The following is a 23,336-nucleotide window of genomic DNA, read 5'->3' as shown; positions in this document are numbered from 1 at the left end:
TCCTCTAGGGCCCCTGCCTGTCCTGCTCACTGGGCTCCTTAACCTGTCTGTAAGGCAGGTCTTTTCCTGAGGGAAGACTGCCCAAATCTGTTTACACCAAGTGCTGCTGCAGGCAAGGCCAACATGCCTCAGCAGCAGCATAGGAAGGAAGCAGCTGTGCACTGTTGGCCTGGGGTCTGCTCCAACACAGATCAGAGCTGGCTCCCACTTGACAGACCTTTCCCTCTCTCACACTTTCACGTCTCTGATTCAAAGTGAGTACATGGGCGCCTGTTGCATGATGTGAGCATTAATGAGTTTAGAGAGTGCGTTTGCATAAATTATCGTAACCAGTCTAAGGATATCTCTGAGCTATCAACCAGAGCCTGGGTCCCCCATGGAAACTGTGGTGCTGTGATGTGGACAGAGCAGGGGAACACAGCCCCAGGTTCATCCTAGCAGCTGACTGCTGGTTCTCAGACTTAAGGGCTGTGACCTGCCCTGAGGAAAGCCGGGGACTCCCCTTGTTAATAGTACCCAGTGTCTAGCTTGACTGACCAGTGTCCTCATCACCAAAAGGAGGCAAAGGATCACCAAAGGATCAAAGGGTGTTCTGATACTCCAGCTAGCACGTGGAGCTTCCTGAGAGGTTGGGCTGGTGCCGTCTGTCACCTCTGCAGGAGCAAGAAAAAGAAGCAGCTGGGAGGTCCAACCATCTAATGAGAACCAAAGCATCCTGCGAGTAGCCCTGTCTAGAGCACTGATGTTGCAGGCGCTGGCCAGGATGTGGCATGGTGGGGATGCAAAGCTGATGGCCTCTCTGAAAAGCAGTCTGGCCACTCCTTAGGAGGCCAAGCATACCATCGCCATACAGTCCAGCAGGTGAACTTTTACACTGCCCTGCCAGGCCTTTTCTCTCACTAAACTAAACACGTCTACACAGAAACCCACACCTAAATGTTGGGAGCAGCTTTATTCATGTTTGCCAAGGGCTAGAGGAAGGCACAATGCCCTTCAGTGGGTGAATGGGAAAATGTGTGCCTCGATTCCGTGGAATGATCCTCAGCCCCACTAAGAACAGCAGGAGCTGAGCTGCAGGCAGCATGGGGACAGTCAGGTCACCTGTCAGGGTACACAGCTGGTCAGCACAGCACAGGCCATCTTGAAGCTGCAGCCCTCCACCCTCTTTCTTCACGAGCAGCTTCAGTGTGCACACCCGCACTATCATCCAAGACGGGAGAGGAAGGAAAGGGTTCTCCCCCAGGGAGTGGCTGGCCAGAGTGTGCTGTCGGACACTTAGGGTGTTTTCCCGTGTGCTTTTATCAACCACTACCCTACAGGCACAGCAACCTCATCTTCATCAGAACAGCTGCAGCTACTTGCAAGAGACCTCAAAATACCAGGATTATCTGTTGACTTCTGTCTGAAAGGGAGGGGTGGGGAGGACCGTTGACAGTCACCTGAGAGTGCTACTCGCTGCCCCCCACCCCTCCCGCCAGCTGTATGCAACTTCCCAAATTGCATGTGGTCACATGACCTCAGGCAATAGTACAGCATGTAGGCTGTTGAAGGTTTACTAAAGAGGGCACTCCATCTGTGCACTTATGGGGCAGTTGTCCTCCATGCCAGGGTGGGACTTTCAGGGGGCAAGGCTACTTTGAGATCACCCAGGCTCCTGTAAGTAACCCCACCTGTGCTAAGTAAAACAATAAACGTGGGTTCCCCAGGGTGGAGTTCAGTTTGCCATCGATGCCTGTAAGGAGGAGTAGACATGTGTCTATAGCTCCACACCAGCCCCTCATTTACTCCTTCCTCAGTGGGGTACAGTCCACAGCCTCAGATTGTAAATTCCGGCAAACCCTGAACCTGGAAGGTTAAGTGGCGTGCCTCAGTCCTCACCAGTGGGGCCTTGTCTCCTGACTGACAGGGCAGCCATCTGCCTCAGCTACCTCGTGAAGCTGCTGAGACCTGTTATCCGCGCAGGAGCTTTCCATGAACAAAGTCTCGTGTTCTGCTTCCTTGCTGCGTTCAGGTCTGCGTGCCATGCAGAAAGTACCAGCAGGGCTCTGGGTGCACGAGTTCATGCATAGAGAACATGTGACAGACTCCGACATGTCTTTTGTAAAGCATGTCACATTCCTCCCATGCTTGGGGGCTTCCTGTGGCCCTTCGGATTAGGCCCAGAAGGCCTTTTCTTGCCCCTCTTGACTCTGCCTGAACCTGGCTGCCCTGGTCTCCTCCTCAAGCACCCTTTTTGGGGGTACCTCCAGGCATTATTTCTGCTGCTCACTCTGCCTGAAGGCTCCTAGCCTTTTCTTGTCCTACCTGATTCCTATTCATTCGCTCCTCATCCTTCCTCTTCTCAACTCCTCTGAGGTTAACTCTGGCCAGCCCCCATGTACACCCATCTTACCCACACACAAACTTCCTGTTGGAGAACCAGTGAGCATGCACATGGTCGTTCCGGCCATCCTTGAAAGACATTTAATGCCTGTCTTCCTTGTGAGATCCTAGCAGTAATGAGGTCGTCTACCACTTTGCCCACGGGAGGTGTTGACTGACTCGTGTGGCCACATCTACAGTGTAGTTAGTGCCAGCTACACTGAGAAACCGTGTTTGAGCATCTTTTAGTTCCTGCAAAGGTTAAAACACTGATGTCTCGTAGCTCTGCCCAGCGATTCCTTTCTGTTATATACAGGGAAGAAAGAAACATAAGAGCCCAGACAGATGAGTTGTTTGCCCTTGGTGCCAGCCTTCCTGTGTTTCAGGCGGTGGTGGAAGTAGCATGAAGGAGGTGTGCTGTGGGGGTGGGCAGTCCTGCCACGCGCTCCCGTCACCCAGTTCACTGGTGGTTCATATTGAGGAAGTAGAATTGTGCTGAACATACAAGACACTGTATTTTATAGTCTCTGATGCTCCTACAGAAACAGATATATCTAGCACATTTAACATAAAATTGAACTGTTGATAATACATCAACAGAAATCACAGTCTAGCGGTATCTGCCACAGAGGAAATCAGTCTTATAGATTGGGGCTGGGGGGAGCCGTCCAGTGACCTCCCCATGATGTATGCATCGTTCATTTTTAATGTTGTGATCTGAATGTCTTGACAAACACCTGCTTCTTGTACCTTTTGCTCCCGAGTCACGTGGGCCATGTTGTCAAGTGATGTTGGCCTCTGCACCAGCTAGCCAGCTGCCTTTGCCCTGGCTGCTAAGATCTGGATGGCACTGCTCCCACAAAGCAAGAAAGTGTGTGTGCGGTTGACACCACCTGCTCCTGTCCTTACAGAGCTGCAGAAACTGGAGGGCGGCGGTCGACCTGTGTGGACGCCTGCTCACAGCACACGGACAAGGCTATGGCAAGAACGGGCTGCCCACCAGCCACACCACAGACTCCTTGCAGGTCAGAGCACCTTCTCTTGTGTTGTCACGTGGTTTGTCATCATTTGGGGACATACAGGGGACGGTGGCCTTTCGTGTAAAATGAACAGGATAGGGGTTTCCACATCCTGAACTTGATCTCCACTAGAGGTCAGTGGTCCTTCCTTCCCTAGTTATCTGCATGTTTAACTCCTCCCGAGTGACCTGAGGGTTCAGTCTCCAGCAGGTGTAGAGCTTACCTATTCTAAAATGAGATGTGTGAAAAGAGAGATCTGCATGGAAAGGAACTCCTCCAGTGAGGAATAGCCTTGGAAGTCCTTCAGGGCTCACCCTGTGGAGTTTTCTGCTTCAGTTCCAATGTCACCAGGAGTCCCAGTGTGAACCAAGTCCTCAGACCCTGCACCACTGAAAAGAGCTTCCAGAGGGCTGTCTGTGGAACAGCCTGTGCACTTGGAGAATGGGGCAGTGATACCTCAGCCCCATGCCCTCCGGCCTCCGTGTCTGGAGCCGTACACTGTGGGCATGGTGTCCTAGCATCCTTCCGTGCTTGTCTCTTGTTTGACAAGTCGTGGCCAATGTGACCTTCTCAGAGAAAGTCCTCTCACTCTCCTGACCATGGCAGCTTCCTCAGCCCACACTCAGTGTAGTCTCCCTGTTCTGTGTGTGCCTTCCGTGGCTCGGCATACTTAGGAAGCAAGTGGAGAGGGTTCAGTGTGAGGCCTGTCTGTTGCCCACTGGCCCTGGCAGTGGCTTCCAAGGGTCTCATTTAACTTCTGTTGGGTGTTTAGTTTTGACATACAACAAAAATTTGTGATGTATGTTTCCATCGTGGAGTGAGCAGGCCATTCCAACGTGGACAGTATCTCCTACTTAGTGTGTGATATGAGGCTATTAGTCACCTTGCTAGAGAGTGTGTCTCCTGAACTCTCCTGCCTACCAGTGTCACATCCTTCAGCCAGTACCTCCCCAAACTTACCCGTACCAGAGAAGATCTGTTCAGCTCTGCTGGTGGATTTAAAACCTTGCCTTCTTGCACAGTGAGACCCTGCAGTGTTCGCCTCTCTCTGCCTCAGGTGCTTCACTGAGCATAACGTCTCCCATGTCATCTCCCCCATGACAGGAGTTTCTGTTCTTAGTCCGATGGGTGTTCTACCAAAGGCTATACGCTGTGTCTGTCTGTTTTACCCACCAGTGAGCACAGTGAGCCTCCCTGTCCTGCTACTAAAGTGACACCAGCCTCCAGTTCAAACGCTGTCACTCTAACCTGAGTCCTTCTGTTTCCGCAGTACCTTCCGCATTAATAGCCTCAGGTGCTCACATGCCTGCTCACATGCCGCACAGACTGCCCTCCCAGCCTTTGATCACACCCTTCCCTGTGCCTGCAAGGCCTCTTCAGAGTGGAAGGGCCATCTTCACAGGACCTGTGACGCCCACCCCCGGTGCTTCCCTACTGCTGTGTCTCCACCACCCTCACCATATGGCTTGTTGTCTCTGCTGCTGTGTGTTTCCACAGCCCACACCACACAGTCCCTGTAGTGAGAGGCACTGTTTTCTCTCAGAAGCTGACATGCCGCTCAGGCACACACCTTGTATTATTGAATTAGATTCAGTGGAATGAAATTGTTCACATTGTTGCTGTGGAGCTCAGCAGTGTTTCTGTAAACACTGAGCTGTGCAAATGTGAGGACGGAGTAACCTCAGCCCTGAGTACTGAGGTCAGGCTCCACACGAGGTCTCGAAGATGAAGCTGACGGGGTGACCTTTTGTCCAATCCTGCATTTCAGCTCTGGTTTGTGAGGCTGGCACTGCTGGTGAAGCTGGGTCTTTTCCAGAATGCTGAGATGGAATTTGAACCCTTCGGAAACCTGGACCAGCCAGACCTGTACTATGAGTACTACCCGCACGTGTACCCAGGACGCAGAGGTAAGGCAGTACTGCTCCACGCCTATGTCTTGTGTGTGTTTTGCTCTGCCTTGCTGTGGTTTATACAAAATAGATACCCTGGGTTTTCCTTACCCAATCATGAGAAATTAAAGCAGTAGCCCAGCACAAAGCTTAAAGCTATAAAAGCTCGTGCCGTTTTGTGAACACACTGAAGTACTTGTTGGTGCTCTGAGTCACTGAGAAGCTACCTGGCCAGCACCTGCTAGAACCTGTTGCCCACCGTTCACCAAGTGAACACTGCCATTGTGCCATGGCCTAGCTCAGGTGCACATGTTCCTGAAATAAAAGCAGAGATCCCAGAGACAAGCTCATCTTTCTATGTTGACAGGTGCTGGGAGTCTCTGTTCTAAATTTATTTTAAAATTTGGTTCTAGCAACCGAGGGCATCACAGTTTCCACCGCTGTTTGGAAACACCAGGCCATAGCGAGGGCTGTGCTAGGACAGGGCAGAGTGAGGCTGGGGAGGAAAGGCAATCTCTGAAGCCTTGTGTCCGGGGGTGGTGGTTTGGGTGAGAATGCGTGTCCCCAGTTGATGGAACTGTTTGGGAGAGGTTAGCGGAGTGGGCTTGTTGGAGGAGGGGTGTCCCTGGAAGTGGGCTTTGAGGCTTCAGCCTCCAGTGCTTCCCAGTGTGCTCTCTGCCTCGTGGTCATCCATCGAGATGGGAGCTCTCAGCTGTTGCTTTGCTCCACTGTCGTGGACTGTCCCTCTGAAGTCGTAAGCCAAGTTAATCACTTCCTTTCATAAGTGGCCTCAGTCACGGTGCCTCATCACAGCCATAGAGAGCTATGACAGAGGTACAGGGCCGCCGTGGCACAGGGAGGAGGTCTTCTGAGCAGCTTGGAACTGGCTCCTTGGACCCGAGCTCTTCACTTGCACCTGCCTGAACAAGGCTGGCTCCCAGGGTGTTGGTGTGCTCCAACACCCTCACTCACAAAGCAGGGTGGGGAATCCTCGCCTGAGTGTGGAGGATTGTGTAAGCATGTCCTGTGTAAGCAGCTGTACCGCAGCTGGCACAGCAGGCTTGCACCTGCTGTTCTGTGCTGTTGTGAGTTCACGACTGGCACTTGCCATCTTCCCGCAAGGCTGGTGGGCAGCATTTGCTGTGCACCCCAGCAGCTCTACACAGAGCAGCCCTGGGTGTCAGGAAATGACTGGCAGTATTAGGCAGAAATTAGGCAGGACCGAGGGTGTAAAGACCAGGGTGGTGACAAGTGCTCAAACCTTAAATTCACATCGGCATCTTGGTTGTTAGGTGGCAAATACATCAAGAAGGCTGGGTGAATAAAGTGTTTGGCTTGTTTTAAGCCCAGATCCTGAGGCTTTGAAGGGATGTGAGAAGAATGGCGAAGGTGGGTCTGTGGGCCTATTCTATCCCCCTTTACCTTTCACAAAATAGAGCTAGGAGGAGCTCACCCTTGTTAACCCAAGTGACAGCAGAATCCAAAGTGGGCTCTTAACTGTATAGTCCAGGCTAAGCTAGGAGTGTTGCTTCTGACTAGAGGAAGATACCTAAACTGGAGCTTAAATCAAGCCCTTATCTGAAGTGGGTTTGTGAGTCAGAGAAAGTGAACCAGTTGATAAAACACCATGACCGAGGCAACTTATAAAAGAAAGGGTTTACATAGGCTTACGGTTCCCGAGAGTTAGATGGTGATGCTAGAGCACCACGGTAGGCAGCTGGAACAGCAGCTGAGAGTTCTCATCTAGATCCACAGAGCAAGGCAAAGAGAGCCTTTGAAACCTCAGAGCCCACTCCCACTGACACCCCTCCTCCAATAAGGCCACACCTCCTAATCCTTCCCAAACAGTTCCACCAACCGGGGCCAGGCATTCTAATACAGGAGACTGTGAGGCCATTCTCATTCACACCACCACACCATACTTCCTTCACTGCTGTGTTAAAATCCCTGGAAAAAGCAACTTGCAGGAGGATAGGATATTTTGACTCAGCATTTCAGAAGGGACACAGTCCATCCTGGAGGGGAAGGTAGGGTGTGTGAGGCAGCTGGTCACATCTCAGCTGCAGTCTGTGTGCCCAGAGAGATGAATGGGATGTTGGTGCTCTGCTCAGTCTCTTTGAATTTATTCCTGGACCCAGCCCATGGGTCCTCCCACATTAGTTAAACATCTCTGGAGATGTCTTCACAGATGGGCCCAGAGGTGTGTCTCCTACATGATTCCAAATCCAGTCAGGTCGTTAATGAAGATGAGTCATCACACATCGTTCAAAAGGAGGAGTGACCCCTGTCGTGTACAGATAGCTCTGACAAGTTAAAGACAACAGTGTGTTTGGAAGCTGGGGGGAGAAGAGTTATAACTAGTCCATTTTGCTTGATAGCTCTGATCATCAGGAAATAGCCAATTTTTCTCATGAAGAATAGCTGGTTTCCTTCAGCGTAAGAACTGTTTCCTCAACCCACACCTCACAGGCAGAGGCTGGTCCCACCTCTGCTGCACTCTACCTTGGTCTCAGGGTTAACAGCTAGTTTTGATTAGGTTTTGTCCGTGACTGACAAAGCAGAGAACATGAACCACGGGGGCTCATCTCTCAGTGGCACCAAGTTCCCAAGCCGGTAAGCACATAGCTTCACGAAGGGTCTGGGCTCTTCCTGGTGACATTCACGCGAAGTACAGATGCAGAATTACTATTTGCTATCAGTGGATTCTGAGAACTTGACAGGTGTTAGAGAACCATCTAAAAAGCAGGTGTTTCCTGAGGAAGTGATGAAAAGCTCAGCTCCCAGCGGCTTCTGACCACCTCTATCCTGCTGTTCAGCATCGTCAGGTCTCTTCCTCAGGACTGCAGGACACACACACACACACACACACACACACACACACACACACACACACCCCGCTGTGGGGACTTTCCAAGGAGCAAGCTTCCTTGAAGGATAGCAGCAGCTGTTTAAGTCCAGGTGTAGAGCCGCCCATTGTCACTGTACAGTCTGAGGCCATGTTCTGCAGCTGTGCAGGCTGAAGAGCATGCAGATATGCAGCCTATAGAGCATGCAGGTGTGCAGACCATAGAGCATGCAGATATGCACCTGTAGAGCATGCAGATATGTAGCCTGTAGAGCATGCAGCCTGAAGATATGTAGATATGTAGCCTGAAGGGCATGTAGATATGTAGCCTGAAGGGTTTGTAGATGTGCAGCCTGAAGAGCATGCAGGTGTGCAGCCTGTAGAGCATGCAGGTGTGCAGCCTGTAGAGCATGCAGATATGCAGATATGTAGCCTGAAGGGCATGTAGATATGTAGCCTGAAGGGCATGCAGGTATGTAGCCTGTAGATCACACAGATGATATGCAGCCTATAGAGCATGCAGGTGTGCAGCCCATAGAGCATGCAGATGTGCAGGCTGAGGAGCATGCAGATGTGTAGCCTGTAGAGCATGCAGATATATAGCCTGTAGAGCATGCAGGTGTGCAGCATGTAGAGCATGCAGATGTGCAGCCTGTAGAGCATGCAGGTGTGCAGCCTGTAGAGCATGCAGATGTGCAGCCTATATTCTGTTTCTGTCTGAAATTAAATGGCACCCGGATGTGGATGAAGGGAAGACGGGAGCTGTGCATCATTAAGCAGCTAATTCAGATTATGAAATGGACATAAATCACACGTGCTGGAATGTTAACATGCATCCACAGTGATAGGCTGGACGCTGGCTAATGCCTCTTATCATTTTGTGGCATAACAAGCATAAATGTAAGAATTTGATTCATTCATTTCATTTTAGCTCACAATATATAAGCAAAGCAAATCATTAAAATGTGCTTTTAAAAGGAGGTTATAGTAATACAAACAAATAAATAACTTTTATGAACAAGCTTTAATATATTTCATTTAAGATTGGGCATAATTTGTACCCCTTCAGGATATTCATAACAAGACTTGATGAATTGTCTGTGAAGCTGATAAAGTTGAGATTTTTGTTTTTCATTCACAAAAGGGACAGTGCTGTGTTTGATGTATTTCTCGGACAGTTTAGCAGTTTCTGTCCAATGTTCAGCTGCTCCTCAAGCCCAGTTAGCTTTGTCCGTGAACCTCAGTTCCAGCTGGTTCAAGCAGAGCAGCCCCAGTGCCCCAGCACTCCGCCCTCTGCCTTCTGGTCCTGCTCTGCTACCACACTCACGGCTCTCTCCTGCCAAGGCTGCATGTGCCTCCCCAGCACTGAGGCCCCACGACTCTCATTACCAGTCCTGCCCTCTCCTAAAATCCCTCCAACCAGGAACTTCCATACTTCCAGATCTGGAACATGCTTGCTCTCTGTGTCAGGAGCCTGTCTCCCTTGGTTTCCCAGTTTCCTTCCTAGGAGGAGAGAAGCATCTATCCCTCCTCCTAAGGTCCCAAAGACACAAGAGTCGCACTCCCACCACAGTTCACTATGGGGACCAGTGAGTTTACTGCAGTTCTTACAGAGCATGGGTGAGGGGTTACCTACGAGGGTATGGGTGCTCCTCCACTCAACCCAGCCGGGATAAGGGCTTCCCCACAGCTGCATAGATGGAGCTCCTCCTCTAGCCCTCCCTGGCCTACATACTCTAGCCCTTCCCGAAGTTGTGTGCATTTAAGGCAGAGGTTTATATAACGTGTAGTAGGGAATGGTTGGATAGTTGAGGAAGGGTCTCCTGACCTCATCCCTTCATGGTGGGTGTGAACAGTCAACAGGCCCAACTAGGAAGATCCTTTTTCAAGAGGATGCGGCCAACTCCCCAAGACGGTGATCGCTTGACTCACAGCACAGTCACAACACACCTGTGTCTTTAAGATGAACTGTTAGCCTCTTCTCAGTGTGAGGTTCCTACAAAGACTAGAGAAGGCATCACTGCATGATTCTCTGTGTGAACATCCATGGTTTTCTCCAAAGTCTGAATTAAAAGTGGTTTTGCTAAAACCTATTGTGCCTGAGTTTTCAGTTCAGTAAGAGACCAGATTACACTGTCAGAACAGCCCCCGTCCTCTGTTCCCTGCAGCAGCGACATGTGGATTTCTTCCCCCACTCACGTCAGAATCTTGGCTGGACTGTGACCTGCTGACCTGCAGTCCCACCTGTTGTCCTCAGTCTCTCCTTCTGACCCCTGTTCTGAGGGGCTTCTCCCTCAGGGGCTCACTCTCACACAGGCTCCTGTTGCCGGTTTACTGGTGTTCTTTTGTGTAGTAGGCATTTAATCCTTTGTTAGGAATTTTAAAGGTAGTTTCTCTGACTCAATCAAGGATTGTTTTTAAGTCTGCAGAAGGGTAGTCCGATTTCAAAGGGCCAACCTGGCCTTCTTATTTGGCAGCATCTCCTGGTAACTCCAGATACACTGTACCTAGGATATCATATCCACAGATATCCTGGCTGCGCTAATGGGATCAGAGTAGCAATTGAAGCACATAGAGGCATGTACCAGAGAACTTTCTGGAATATATTCTTAACTGAGCCACAGCACACTGCTGCCCTGGCCATCAGCTGGACGTTGACGCAGCTCTGAGTACTTGAACAGTGCTCCCCAAGGGCTGTGGAGAGCTGCCGGCAGCTGCATGGGGTGCCGTGCTCTGTTTATGTGGAGGCGTGCCGTGCTCCCACTCCTCAGGGTACACTTACCACAGTCTCATCTCCAGCGAAAGGAAACAGAAAGCACAGTTAGCCTAGCACATATTCCTGTGGAATCTTCTGCCTCAGAATGTTTGACCCCAGAGTCAGACAGTCCTGTGATCACACACATCCCACACACATCTCACCTATCTATCCCCTGCCACTTCTATACTCCCAGGGGGTGTCCTAGGAAACTGCTACCCTCATCCCCACCCCTAGCAGAGAGGAATGAAGTGAAGGGGTCAGGTTATGTCCTGGAGCACTATGGATTGTTTTAGTTTTGTCTGTTTGTATGTAATGTTCAGAACAGAACTGCTGCTCTTAGGGACTTAAAATCCGTCTCCAAAACCTGTCCACTTTGCTGTGGGATGTTTTGTATGGCAAAAGTGTTGCTGATTAGTCAGTAAATAAAACACTGATTGGCCATTGGCTAGGCAGGAAGTATAGGCGGGACAAGGAGGAGAATAAAGCTGGGAAGTGGAAGGCTGAGTCAGAGAGAGACACTGCCAGCCGCCACCATGACAAGCTGCATGTGAAGATGCCAGTAAGCCACGAGCCATGTGGCAAGGTATAGATTTATGGAAATGAATTAATTTAAGCTGTAAGAACAGTTAGCAAGAAGCCTGCCACGGCCATACAGTTTGTAACCAATATAAGTCTCTGTGCTTACTTGGTTGGGTCTGAGCGGTTGTGGGACTGGCAGGTGAGAGAGATTTGTCCTGACTGTGGGCCAGGCAGGAAAATTCTAGCTACACCACTTGCTTTGCTTTGAAGAACCTTCCTTGTGCCTGGAGTGGCCTTCTGGTTCTTACTTATCTTAATTAAATTGGTTTTTGCTTTGTGATCTACTAAAGCTGGATTTGTATTCAAGTGTTGCATCCCTGGATGGTATCAGAGGTTGTTCACTGAAGTTTTGCAGTAACATTGTGTGCTGGTCCGGTGCAGCACGTGGGCATGGTTGTAATGATGGCCTGTTGCTGACTCTCAATCAGCAGTTGGTCATAGTTTCCAGTGAGCTCACTCTGTGTATGCATTTGCTGTATTTCTATCTTCCAAGAAGTGAAATGCCCATATACCACCATCTTCATTCTGTCCAGAGCACCCTTCCATGGGAAGGCATGAGTTTGGGGTTTTCATAGTACTGCAAAACAGTCCCTTCCCATTCAGTGCACTGGAGCATATGAGGCAGAAGATCTCTCTCCAGAAAGAAAACACATTTTGATGATCTTCAGTGCATCAGTGCAGTGCCCCTGACGGGCTCAGGTCTGTGTGTTTAGTTAAGGTTACAGCAGCTGCAGAGCCTCGATTCAGAACTTAGTCCTGGTAGATCACCTGTGCATAAACTGAACCAGATGTACTTGAATCAACGGAGAGCTAAGTGTCTGTCCGCCCCCCGAAACTGTCTGTTCCTCTAAAACTCTCGCCTAGTCTTCCCCTGCTCCCTCCAACATCTGCAGCTCACAAGTCTTGTGCTCGGGCTAAATTCTGAAACTCTATATCCACACAAAACCTCACATGGCAGCTCAGAATTAAATGTGCAGCATAATATTGCAAACATCTGGGATTTCATTTTCACTGCAAAATCAGTTCACCTCCCACAGCTAACATGCTGTGCTGAAGTTAGATTTAAATTTATAGTTCACATTCCTCTGCCTGAACTCCAGAGCACCAAGGAAGGATGCCCTCTTCCTGCTTCCTACAGCCTGAGGGGGAAGGATGCCCTCTTCCTGCTTCCTACAGCCTGAGGGGGAAGGATGCCCTCTTCCTGCTTTTCCTACAGCCTGAGGGGGAAAGGATGCCCCCTTCCTGCTTCCTACAGCCTGAGGGGGAAGGATGCCCTCTTCCTGCTTCCTACAGCCTGAGGGGGAAGGATGCCCTCTTCCTGCTTCCTACAGCCTGAGGGGGAAGGATTCCCTCTTCTTGCTTCCCACAACTAAAGGAGGAAAGATACCCTCTTCCTGCTTCCCGCAGCAGAAGGAAGAAGGATGCCCTCTTCCTGCTTCCTACAGCCTGAGGGGGAAGGATGCCCTCTTCTTGCTTCCCACAACTAAAGGAGGAAAGATACCCTCTTCCTGCTTCCCGCAGCAGAAAGAAGGATGCTCTCTTCCTGCTTCCCACAGCTGGAGGAGGAGCCTGTTGGTGACTCATCATTTTCATTAAATTTTGCACTAGAACAAACTATTGAGGTCATGAAAACTCACTCTGAGGTTTCATTGCTACCACTAGCCCACCCCAGTGAAGGCTTGATTTTACTCCAACACTTGCTCCAGTTGAGAAGCCAGTAAGCTGCAGCTGGATCAATACCTGGGTTGGGTGATCTCGTCCATACATATCATCACCCTATCTCCATCTAGAAACTGTGATTGATGTGGGATTTTTTGCGTGTACAAATGCAGCATTGGGTGGAAGATGACCGCAGAACGTTGAGAGTAGTGCTGTGTCCTCGGACACTGACACACTGCAGCCTGTAGAGCCTCACCCTGTCCCAGGCGTTTCTGAGAAATGCGTAGCACAGAAGCTCGTGGGACCCCATTCTCTGAGCCCGGGATGGAGAGGTGTCCTTGCTGAGCTGTCTGGCCCCTTTTTGACATCCCCAGGAGCACCTCCAGAACTTCCTTCTTTAATGACCAGGATGGAGAGGACCCCTCACTGAGCTATCCGCTCCCCCACCCCCGCCATTGCCAGGAGCACCTCCAGAACGGCCGCTTTATCTGCAGCCCTCCCTGCTGGGAAACCCAAGCTAACCCCATCTTAGTCACTGTTCTACTGCCGTGAAGAGACACCATGACCAAGACAACTCTTATGAAAAGAAAGCGTTCAGTCGGGGGCTTGTCTGCAGTTTCAGAGGGTTATTCCATTATCGTGGCGAGGAGCATGACTCTCTCATGAGATCAGGGTATCAGGGTAGGTGCTGACACAGTAGCTCAGAGGTATATCCTGATCCATAGGCAGAGAGAGAGAGAGAGGGCGAGCCTGGCTTGGGCTTTTGCAGTGTCAAAGTCTACCCCCAGTGACTCACTTCCTTCAACAAGGCCATGCTTCCTAATCCTTGTAATCCTTTAAAACAATTCCACTTCCTGGCTACTAAACATTCAAATATATGAGTCTACAGGGGGCATTCTTTTTGTTGTTGTTCTTTGGTTTTTTGAGACAGGGTTCCTCTGCGTAACCGCCCTAGCTGTCCTGGAACTCCCACTCTGTAGACCAAGCTAGCTTCGAACTCACAGAGGGGGCCATTCTCATTCAAACCGTCACACCCACCCTCCGCCTAGCCTGCTGCAGTAAAGTATCATGTGGCTTTCGATGGTGGTCATTTGGTATCTCTTACTGAATTCATTTGTGAGAATCTTCATGGTTGCTGCAGAGCTGTGGCAGTAGTGGTAACATCGGGTCTTCTTTGTAATAGGCTAGATATGCATTGGTAAGAAAACCAGCTTGTATTTTACAGCTAGACTAAAACATAAAGGGCTTTTGTCCTTGGTTCCACTGGAGCACCTGTGTGCTGGCTGCTATTTTTGTCAGCTAGGCCACCTAGAGTCACTTGGGAATGAGGGAACCTCAGTTGAGAAAATGTTCCTATCATATTGATTGATTGATGCTTGATGTGGGAGGACCCAACTCACAATGGCTGGTGCCACCCGTGGGCAGGTGATTCTGGATGGCATAAGAAACAAGCTGAGCAGTCTATGAGAAGCAAGCCAGTAAGCAGCACTCTTAAAAAAAAAAAAAAAAAAAAAAAAAAAAAAAAAAAAAAAAAAAAAACCTTTCTTTTTATTTATTCTTTGTGCCTTTCACATCAGGCATCTCCATCCCATTCATTTCCCGTCCCTTTGTATCTGCCCTCTGCACTTGCAGCCCCCCCCAAATAAAATAAAATAAAACTTAAGGAAAAAAATCTCATCATGGAAGCTGTAGTGTGACACAGTGAGTCACACTGTAAACCCTTTTATCCATATATTTTTACTTGCAAGTGTTCGTTGCAAAGAGTCATTAGTCTGGTTTGAGGCCTCTGGTTTCTGCTACATTATTAATGCTGGGCCCTCACTGGGACTCCTCTTGGATATCCTGTTGTTGCCCTGTGTCATGGAAATCCTGCAGCTTTGGGTCTGCAGACCAGCTCCTTCATGTGCTCCAGCAGATCATAGATGGAGTGGATGTTGGAGTGGGTCAACTCATAACCCTGGCTCTGGGACTGGATAGTTGCAGGGTTGGTCAGCCCCCCAGCTCTCCTGTCCTCACCACCAGGGTGAACTCTCCAGCATTGCCCTGACTAGTTCACCCTATACAGCAGGGAGCAAGGGGCGGGGCCATTTCTCCTGCTTTCACATCCTCAGGGTCGGCTCTCCCACACCTACACCTTCAGGGCCAGCTCTACTGTGTTGTCCAGACGAGGTATAGGGGCCACTCTCCAGAGTGCTGCAGCTGGTGAGGGGCAGGAACAGCTCTCCCGCTCTTGTGACCTCAGAGCCAGCTCTCCCACTGGCCACAGGCAGTGAGAGGCAGGTGGAGGGGTACATCTCTTCCCCACCCACCCCACCATATGGCAGGTGAGGGGCAGGTCCAGATCTCCCATGCTCACATTCTTGGGGTGGTTCACCTGCACCCCAGTCAAGAGGGTCAGCTCTACTGTGCTGCCCAGGTTAGGTGTAAGAAACACTCTTCCACAGCCTCTGTGTCAGCCTTTGCCTCCAGATTTCCTGCCCTGAGTTTCCTGGATGATGAACTACAAGCTGTAAGATGAAATAAACCCTTTTCTTTCCCCCAAGTTACTTTTGGTCGTGGTGTTTCATCACAATGATACACAGAAACTGTAACTCAGACAGCCTGCAAATGCCCCCTTTGTATAGTCAGAAAACACACACCTTCATAGCAAGCTCATTATCTCATTTCTGATTTCTACTCTAGGCTCCATGGTCCCATTTTCAATGCGCATTCTGCACGCTGAACTGCAGCAGTATCTGGGGAACCCACAGGAGTCCCTGGACCGACTACATAGGGTCAAGACCGTCTGCAGCAAGGTAACTGTCATGACATTCAGTCTGCTTTGTCTCAGCACTCACAGCACGCCATTCTCCACCTCCCAGGGACACCATCTCACTCCTTCCTCACACACAAGGTCCTAGAACAGTGTGACCATGGTGTTCATGCCCAAGCCCCTTTTCTTATTCACAGCAGACACATTCTCACTGGAAATCACTGCCCAGCCTCCCGGAGAGAGCCAGGCCACTGCTGTGCCAAGCAGAGCACTGTAGCCGTGTGGGATCTTCAGAATGACCCTAGGCAGTGACAGCCATCGTTCACAGGGCCAATGCCAAAGACCAGAAAGCTGTGGGGCTTGTCTAGTTGTTCCCAACTGCAGAGTAATTTTTGCATCAACAGAACCTTGACTGTGGTTCCCATTGTGTGACTTATGGAAAAGTTTGGAGCTTAACGGCTTTGTTGTCCACATGTGGGAAACCCTTTGCTCAGAAGCTTCACCTTGGGTTGGGAATGGCATTGTTCTCCAGCCCTCCTCACGGTGGTCCTTGTGGGACCTGTCAGCAAGGGCAGCGTGGTGTAATTGCTGAGAAAAGTATGGCCACATTTCTTAAGTCTCTCCTCACTTCCTGGCTTTTCTTATAAACTGTTGTGGTGTTCCGGGGTCATGACCATGGTCTCCTTGCAGAGTGCGGAGTGACAAGAGCCCCGCCAGGCTGTGCAGAGACGTCCTCACTAGAGCGTAGACAGGGACTCAGGCGCTCAGCCCCCTGGCTCCGTATCCACTTCACTGTTCATGCCATAGAGCTCTGCAGGGTGTCATGTGTAACCCCAGGACTCGGGAGACTGAGGTGGGCAGAGCACAAGTTCTAAACCAGGTGATGCTGTATATGAGAACACTGTCCAAAAAAACAACCAAAAGCCGGACCCGCTTGCTTGCCTACACTTAACCAACTCTTTCCTCGTGGTAACTCTTCTTATATCGTTAGCACAGTCAAAGCAAGCATGGTGACGCTCACCTGTAGTGTCCATACTCAGGGTCTGGAAAGAAAGAGGCTAAGGCAGGAGGATTGCAAAGTCAAAGCCAGCCTTGACTACATAGCAAAACCCTATCTCAAAACCACAGACTTGGGGCTGTTGAGATATCTGAGCAGGTAAGGGCGCTTGCCATGAAGCCCAACAGCCTGGTCACCAAAGCAGAGAGGGGAATGGACAGTCTGTGTGTGTTCAGTGTGCCTGTCAGGGCCATGTTCTTATGTGGCAACCAGTTTTATCAGGGTGTCGCTTACTTTCCACAGAGGAGTCCGGTGTTGGTTGTAACTTTTGTCTTTGAGTCGTTTGGTGAATTCGCATGTTCGGTTTAAATGGAATCAAGTGTGCCCTGCTGCAGTGACTCCGAAGTCCATGGCTGTCACTGTCTGCAGATGTCTTCTGCTTTCTACACCTCTCTCTCTGGTTCTGCAGGCTGTCTGCGCCTCCGGGTCTCACCAGAGCTTTGCAAGCCAAATGGGAAAGAGCCCACTCCATAGACATTCCTAAGAGCCATTTGCATAAATAGGTGTAATCCATAAACAGTAAGGTCCAATTAGCTTGAGATTAATTTCATTTGCCAATACAGATGAACCACCCCCGCCCCGAAATCCCAGGTAGATTTGGCTTTGGGGCACCAGGTGGATAGGCTTCCTTAGCTGCAGCTGGAGTCAGCAGCAGATGAGGCCCTGTCTCCTGCACCCTGAAAAAGAATCGCGTGGGATGTGAGTGTGGCCCGCTTCTCTACTGACGGCTGACGAGACAGCGTGAGAGCTCTGTTCCAGGCAGGGTTGGTGCTTTTGCTAAAAGGGGTTTCTGACAGATGGCTCACTTGGGTCTGCTGCTTTACAGCAGACAAAGTTAGAAATGGAGGACAACAGCCACCACTGTCCTCTCCCTGTGAGCTCAGGGCCCGTCAGCACCCTGGTGGCGTCTGCCCGCTGCAGATGCTTTCCTTGCTCCACTTTCCGCCGCTCCTGCAGAGAGCAAATTAACTGTGAGTCAGTCAGAGGAGATAGGGCACACAGCAAGTAGAGAGTGAGGACTGCTTCATCCATCCAGGCTGCAGGCACACTCCCTGCCCCCCAGGCTCACACTCAGCACCACCACCACCACCCCCACCCCCCACCCCCCCCCCCCGTTTCATGCCTCCCTTCAAGTGGGTTTGCAGGACCGATGCCCTGATGAGGCTCACAGTGGAAATGTGTTGTAGAATATCATTTTAAGGTGTGTTACTTTTGTTTATGTTGCGTTTGTTTAACTCTGTGAGGCTGTGTTACTGTGCCTGTCAAAAACACCTGACTGATCTAATAAAGAGCTGAACAGCCAATAGCAAGGCAGGAGAGAGAGAGAGAGGTGGGGTTGTCAGGCAGCAGGAATATATAGAAGGAGAAATCTGGGAGGAGAAGAGAAGAGATGGAGGAGTGAGGGAACAAGGAGCCAGGGAAGGAGGAGGAATCAGGGGCCAGCCACCCAGCTATACAGCCAGCCCCAGAATAAGAGTAAGTTTTACAGAAGAAAAAGAACAAACAAAGTCCAGAGACAAAAGAGAGACTGGATAAGTTAAGGAAAGCTGGCTAGAAATAAGCCAAGCTAAGGCTGGGAATTCATAATTGAGAATAAGTCTCTGTGTGTGATTTATTTGGGAGCTGGGTGGCGGGCCCCCCAAAAGAGCTAAAACATAACCAACAACAGAATGTAGTTCAGAAACCTCTGAATGGCACCATTATAAATCCCAGGACATGGACAATTAAAGCCACTGGACACTGCCACACCAGGATGGAATCTTGGTACACCAAGCATGGGCCCCGAGACTGAAAAGTGACGCACAGGCTTTCCGGCTAGGAAAATGTCCTCCATTCAGCCCCTGTGCCTTCCTTTTCCCAGCACAAACATTCCCTCAATCTGATGTGAGTGGAAAGAAAAGCACACCTCCCCTTCTGTTAAGATGTAAAGGTCCTAGAGGCATCAATTGTGAGAGCGCTTTGGAGTCTCACTGACTGGGTGGGAACATCCAGCTGTCCATCCTGACCAGCCCTGGCCTGCTGTGCTGAGCGATGAGGCTAGTGACCTGGACTAGTGACCGCTCAGTGCTGGAGTAGTGGATGCTCCATGTGTAATTCAAGTGCCCAGGAACAACCTGAGACCCCTCTTCCCTGTGGGAAGCCTACATTCCAAAGGCCCCAAGGTGCCAATGGTAAAGGCAGGAAGGCCTCCCTGTTAGTCAGAACCGAGGTGTATGTAGCAAGTTTAGACACCTGCTGAGGCCCCTCCTCAGGTAACTGTAAAACTCAAAGCAGGGACCTGGGTCCATTCAGTATATGTAAGTTGCAGGTTGCCTTTTTAAATCCTGTGGCAGTCAGGTGGTAGTAGCTGTAAACAGATTCAAGCAGGGTGCCAAAGTCATTCCAAGCATCATTTCCCCTGGGACACACAGCTTTCCTGTGCTGTGGGTGTGTAGGGATAGTTGTCTGCATTGTGGGCATGGAGTGTCACCAAGATCCAGGCTGTGTCCAGGGGATCTGGAAGAACCCCTGTGCTTTAATGGCCTCCTCATCAGAGAGACAGCCAAGTCAGGAGCCCTTTCTTCCAGCCCCATGCTTCTCCTTCGTTGCTTCCTCCTGATGCTTGCCCACTCAGTTCCGAGTTCCTCTTCCCGTGACTGAAGTTGATTGCAGTGGTGAGCTGGTGAGACACCCAGCGAGGGGTACATTTTAGGATGTGCCGATTGAATGAACTGAAATTCCAAAGTGTCTCAGCTCACTGCTCCTCCTGGGAAGAAGCCCTAAATTGAAATCTGTGCAAGGTAACCTTGACTCAGCTGCACGTTTGTGATCAGCTGCCGCCTAGCAGATTACTGTATGGCTTAAAGCACTTTTTCATTTTTGATTAGTGGGTTAATTGTACCTGTTGATAGGTTAGGGCACTGTATTTCCATGCATGCAGATGTCGCCTCCGTTATCAGCCCTTTGCCCACCTCTGACACTCGTACACTCAGATCTGTCTCTGACTTCCACCTGGGGAGTTAACAGGCCATGCTGCCCACCAGTTCCGTCGATGTTGCTGCAGGAGACAGAATTCCATTCTCTCCTGAACACCACTCAGCTGTGTGAAGATGCCACGTGACCTGTGGGTGGGCAGAGCCGTAGGAATGTGGTGCCTGTGGGGCAAACAGGTTCCATTCCCGTTGGCTGTAGAATTGTCATTCATTACCACTCTACCGAAAATGAAGGAGACAGAAACTTCAAGGAAACAAGCCTATTCAAGGTCAGCCCTGAGGGAAGCCAGAGACTCTTCAGATCTGTCAACGGGTGGGTCTGGGCTGCAAGTGCCAATGCTGGAGGGGGTGTTCTCTCCAGAGGCCTTTTCCTCCAAAACGGTCTCCTGGATCCTGGTCTGAAGCCAGCATCTGCATTTGCTCCTCAGGTCAAGACAGTTACTTCTCTGTGAGTTGGTTCTTATGAACTAAGGGGAATGGGGGTCCTTACAGAGTCGGTAAATGAGGAGAGAACAGATGTGGAGGGGAGGTAAAAGGAAGTGAAATGAGGGGAAGGGGAGGAGACAGGCAAGTCCCCGAAGCCACTCCTTCAAAGCAAGCTTGTCATTCTGGACATTTCCGTCCGCGCTGGTCAGTCTGGCAGTTCTGTTGTCAGGCTTTTTAGAAGACTCCCACTCTTGTTTTTCACAGTGATTGTGATAATGGATTTAGGGCAGGGACCCATCTTGGGAAGCTGCTTAAAGAAACCAGTGATAAAATCAGAAAAGGAGCCTTCTTTAACCCGGTGACCACACCAGGAAGAGCAGAGCCCATGGCCTAAGTCTGTCTTCAAAGTGGCCCCAGTGTTGGCAGCACAGAGAAGCCAGGGCAAGCACGTGATTCCATACCAGCAGCCTGTGTGGTCTGTGGCTGCGGTCCACTTGGTATCGCATGGGACCAGAGTCTCCGGATTCACCATGTATTGCTTTAGATTGACACCAAAACCATCCCCTGCCGCAGGGGGACTTTCAGTCCTTTGTCTGAAGTTCATCCAGGGGAATGTCACTCCATTTCCTCCTGGTCTGCAAGGCAGTAACAGCTTGGTGATGTCACCGAACCCACAGGTTTTCTGTCTGGACCACCTCCAGGGCGGTTCTCATTCCAAGTGTGATGGATGGCTCCACTGGGCCTGGAGTGGGCTGCAGGCAGCTCCCTCACACTGTCAGGTGTTGCTGTATGTTCATAAGAGCGTACACACACACACACACACACACACACACACACACACACACACACACACACACACACGCTCCTTGCTTGCATGTCCTCATTTGGCACCTGACCCCCTGCCAGAAAGGAAGAAGCCCAGAGCATGACCTGTCTTGGAGGTCCCAGCGTCACCTCCACCTGTTTCTGGTTGTTAAGAGTCACAAAGTCCAGCCCTTGAATTCTGTGCACGGAAGTGAGAAAGTGTTCTGTGTTTTAAGTATTACACCTTGGCAAGTTCGCTGGGATCTGCTGTTCTTAAGGATGAAGAGGTCCTTGGCATACTTGGGGGGAACCCTGCCCTCCATTTCTTCTCCCTGACAGTTCCTGGTGTGAGCTCATGACTCCAGGAGGAGCCTAGGGTCGGGTGTTTGGAGAAACCACTCCCCACAGGCCTCAGTGCAGTCCACAGCTCTCGCCTTCCTTCACGGCATCTCGCACAGCTTGCTGAGAAAGCTCCCAGAAGTTTCAGAGACCCACTTACTATTTAGCAGTCAGCAAGTGTTAACCTCATTGCTCCCAGATCACACATCTCCAAACCTTTTCTGTTTGTTGCAGGGACAGAGGCAAAAAAAAAGACCACAGGAAAAATCTGAGGCAGTGGAGCAGTTTTTATTTTTTTAATTTCTTGTTGTGGCTTTGTGTAATTAATTTTCCCTTGGCACTTTTAAAGTTTACAAAACACTACAAGTAACATTCTCCATGGTGCCCTGTGTAGTCTGTAATGCAGGCGAGAAAAGTGTGTTGGGGCTTCCAGATAAGGAAATAGAAATTAGAGATGATAAGCTTAAGTCATCCTGAACCTTGAAGCAGCGTCCTCATGTGCCCAGTCACCGCTGTGACTGTGCCTCGCTCTGACAGGGCGTGAAGGGCTGGTGGACGAGGAGCTGTCTGTGTTCTCAACTGACAGTACCGATCTGTAGAACGTGACTCCCTGTAGTTTACAGACAGCTTCCTGAGGTGAGAGTGGGGTGTGCAGCCCTTTCCTCACAGACACCCCATTTGCCCACGTGGACACCCTTCACATTCTCCTTGTTACTTTGTCCTGTCACTGTCCTTGATGGCCATTCTGCCCTGTGCAGTGCGTGGTCTTATGTGATCACTAAATCTCAGGTCACTCTGCCATGTGGCGCCTGGTCCTGTGAGGTCACTGTCCGACCCGTGCTGTCATTTTTCCTCGCATAGTAAGTGGGCCCGTGTGATCACTGTGCCCTGTGCTTTGCACTGCTCCTCTGTCTCCTCTGCCCCAGACCCTCCTCATCTTTGATGGGGACTTTGAGATCCACAGCCCACCAATGTCTTTCCCTCACCTGTTCCTACAGATGATTAACAGCTTACACTTCTCAAAGCCACATGATGTTCCTGTCCCCAAGGTGACCCATCCAAAAATCTCAAACCTGCTCTCCCTTGGCCCTGCTGACTGCTTTCTCTTGCCAGCCCCCAACGGGAGACTGAGCTGCAGATAGAGGGCTGTGACACCTCTTTTCTGAGTCTAGTCCTCCAGCTGCTCTAGGCTGTCTTGGCACCGTCCTCAGGCTGGAGCTCTGTCCTCCGCTTTCTCAGTTCCCATCAACAGGGAGCACTCGGGTGTCTGTCACTGGCTCCTGGGCCTCGGGCTCCTTGTCTCTGCAATGGCAGATTGCAGGCCCGAGGCTGTATCTCTGAAGGACGGTGGAGCCCAGACCTGCCCACATGGCCAAGATAACACCCAGATACCTGAACACAGCCCCTCCCACCCCTCCCGGGGCAGTACTGCCCCATCCCCTGTACATGGCACCCAAGGGACCTCCTATGAGCATCACCTGTGTGTGTCTCCCCGGGTTCTGACCACGTGCCAGCAGGGCCTCAGCTGGGGACTGCTCTGCCCTCAAAGAATCTTATAAGTCATTAACTCCTTACAAAGTGCTGTCTCAGAACAGAGTTCAGCCAGGTATGGTACGCAGCAAAGTCTTAACTACTTGGGGGCTGAGGGAGGAGAAACACTTGAACCCATGAGTTCAAAACCAGCCCAGGCCATGTTGTGAGACCTGTTATGAGAGGAGGGAATAAAGGCCCCCCTCCTTTTTTTAACTACAAAGTGAGCTATCCTAACCTGGGGCCATAGCTTCTGTCCCCTGGAGAGCCATGCCCTGGGTTAGAAGACAGCCAGCTCCAGTGGTGTTGCTTGCCAGCACCTTTGGCTGAACCTCACCCACGGCTT

The 23,336-nt window shown here is 50.6% G+C and overlaps 1 protein-coding gene across 2 annotated transcripts in view; it reads left to right on the top strand.

Moving 5' to 3' along the window:
• The window catches only part of Trappc12 (trafficking protein particle complex subunit 12), a 66,845-nt gene that overhangs the window by 28,560 nt on the left and 14,949 nt on the right, over nucleotides 1–23,336 (top strand). For both annotated transcript variants that reach the window (XM_059248249.1, XM_059248248.1), the window contains exons 4-6: nucleotides 3,273–3,386; nucleotides 5,149–5,287; nucleotides 15,793–15,905. In XM_059248249.1, coding sequence (XP_059104232.1) covers nucleotides 3,273–3,386; nucleotides 5,149–5,287; nucleotides 15,793–15,905 — 366 coding nt within the window. The remainder of the gene's footprint in view (nucleotides 1–3,272; nucleotides 3,387–5,148; nucleotides 5,288–15,792; nucleotides 15,906–23,336) is intronic.

The sequence above is a fragment of the Peromyscus eremicus genome, chromosome 22, assembly GCF_949786415.1.
Source record: "Peromyscus eremicus chromosome 22, PerEre_H2_v1, whole genome shotgun sequence".
Taxonomy (NCBI): Eukaryota; Metazoa; Chordata; class Mammalia; order Rodentia; family Cricetidae; genus Peromyscus; species Peromyscus eremicus.
This window is presented reverse-complemented; position numbering and strand designations above follow the sequence as displayed.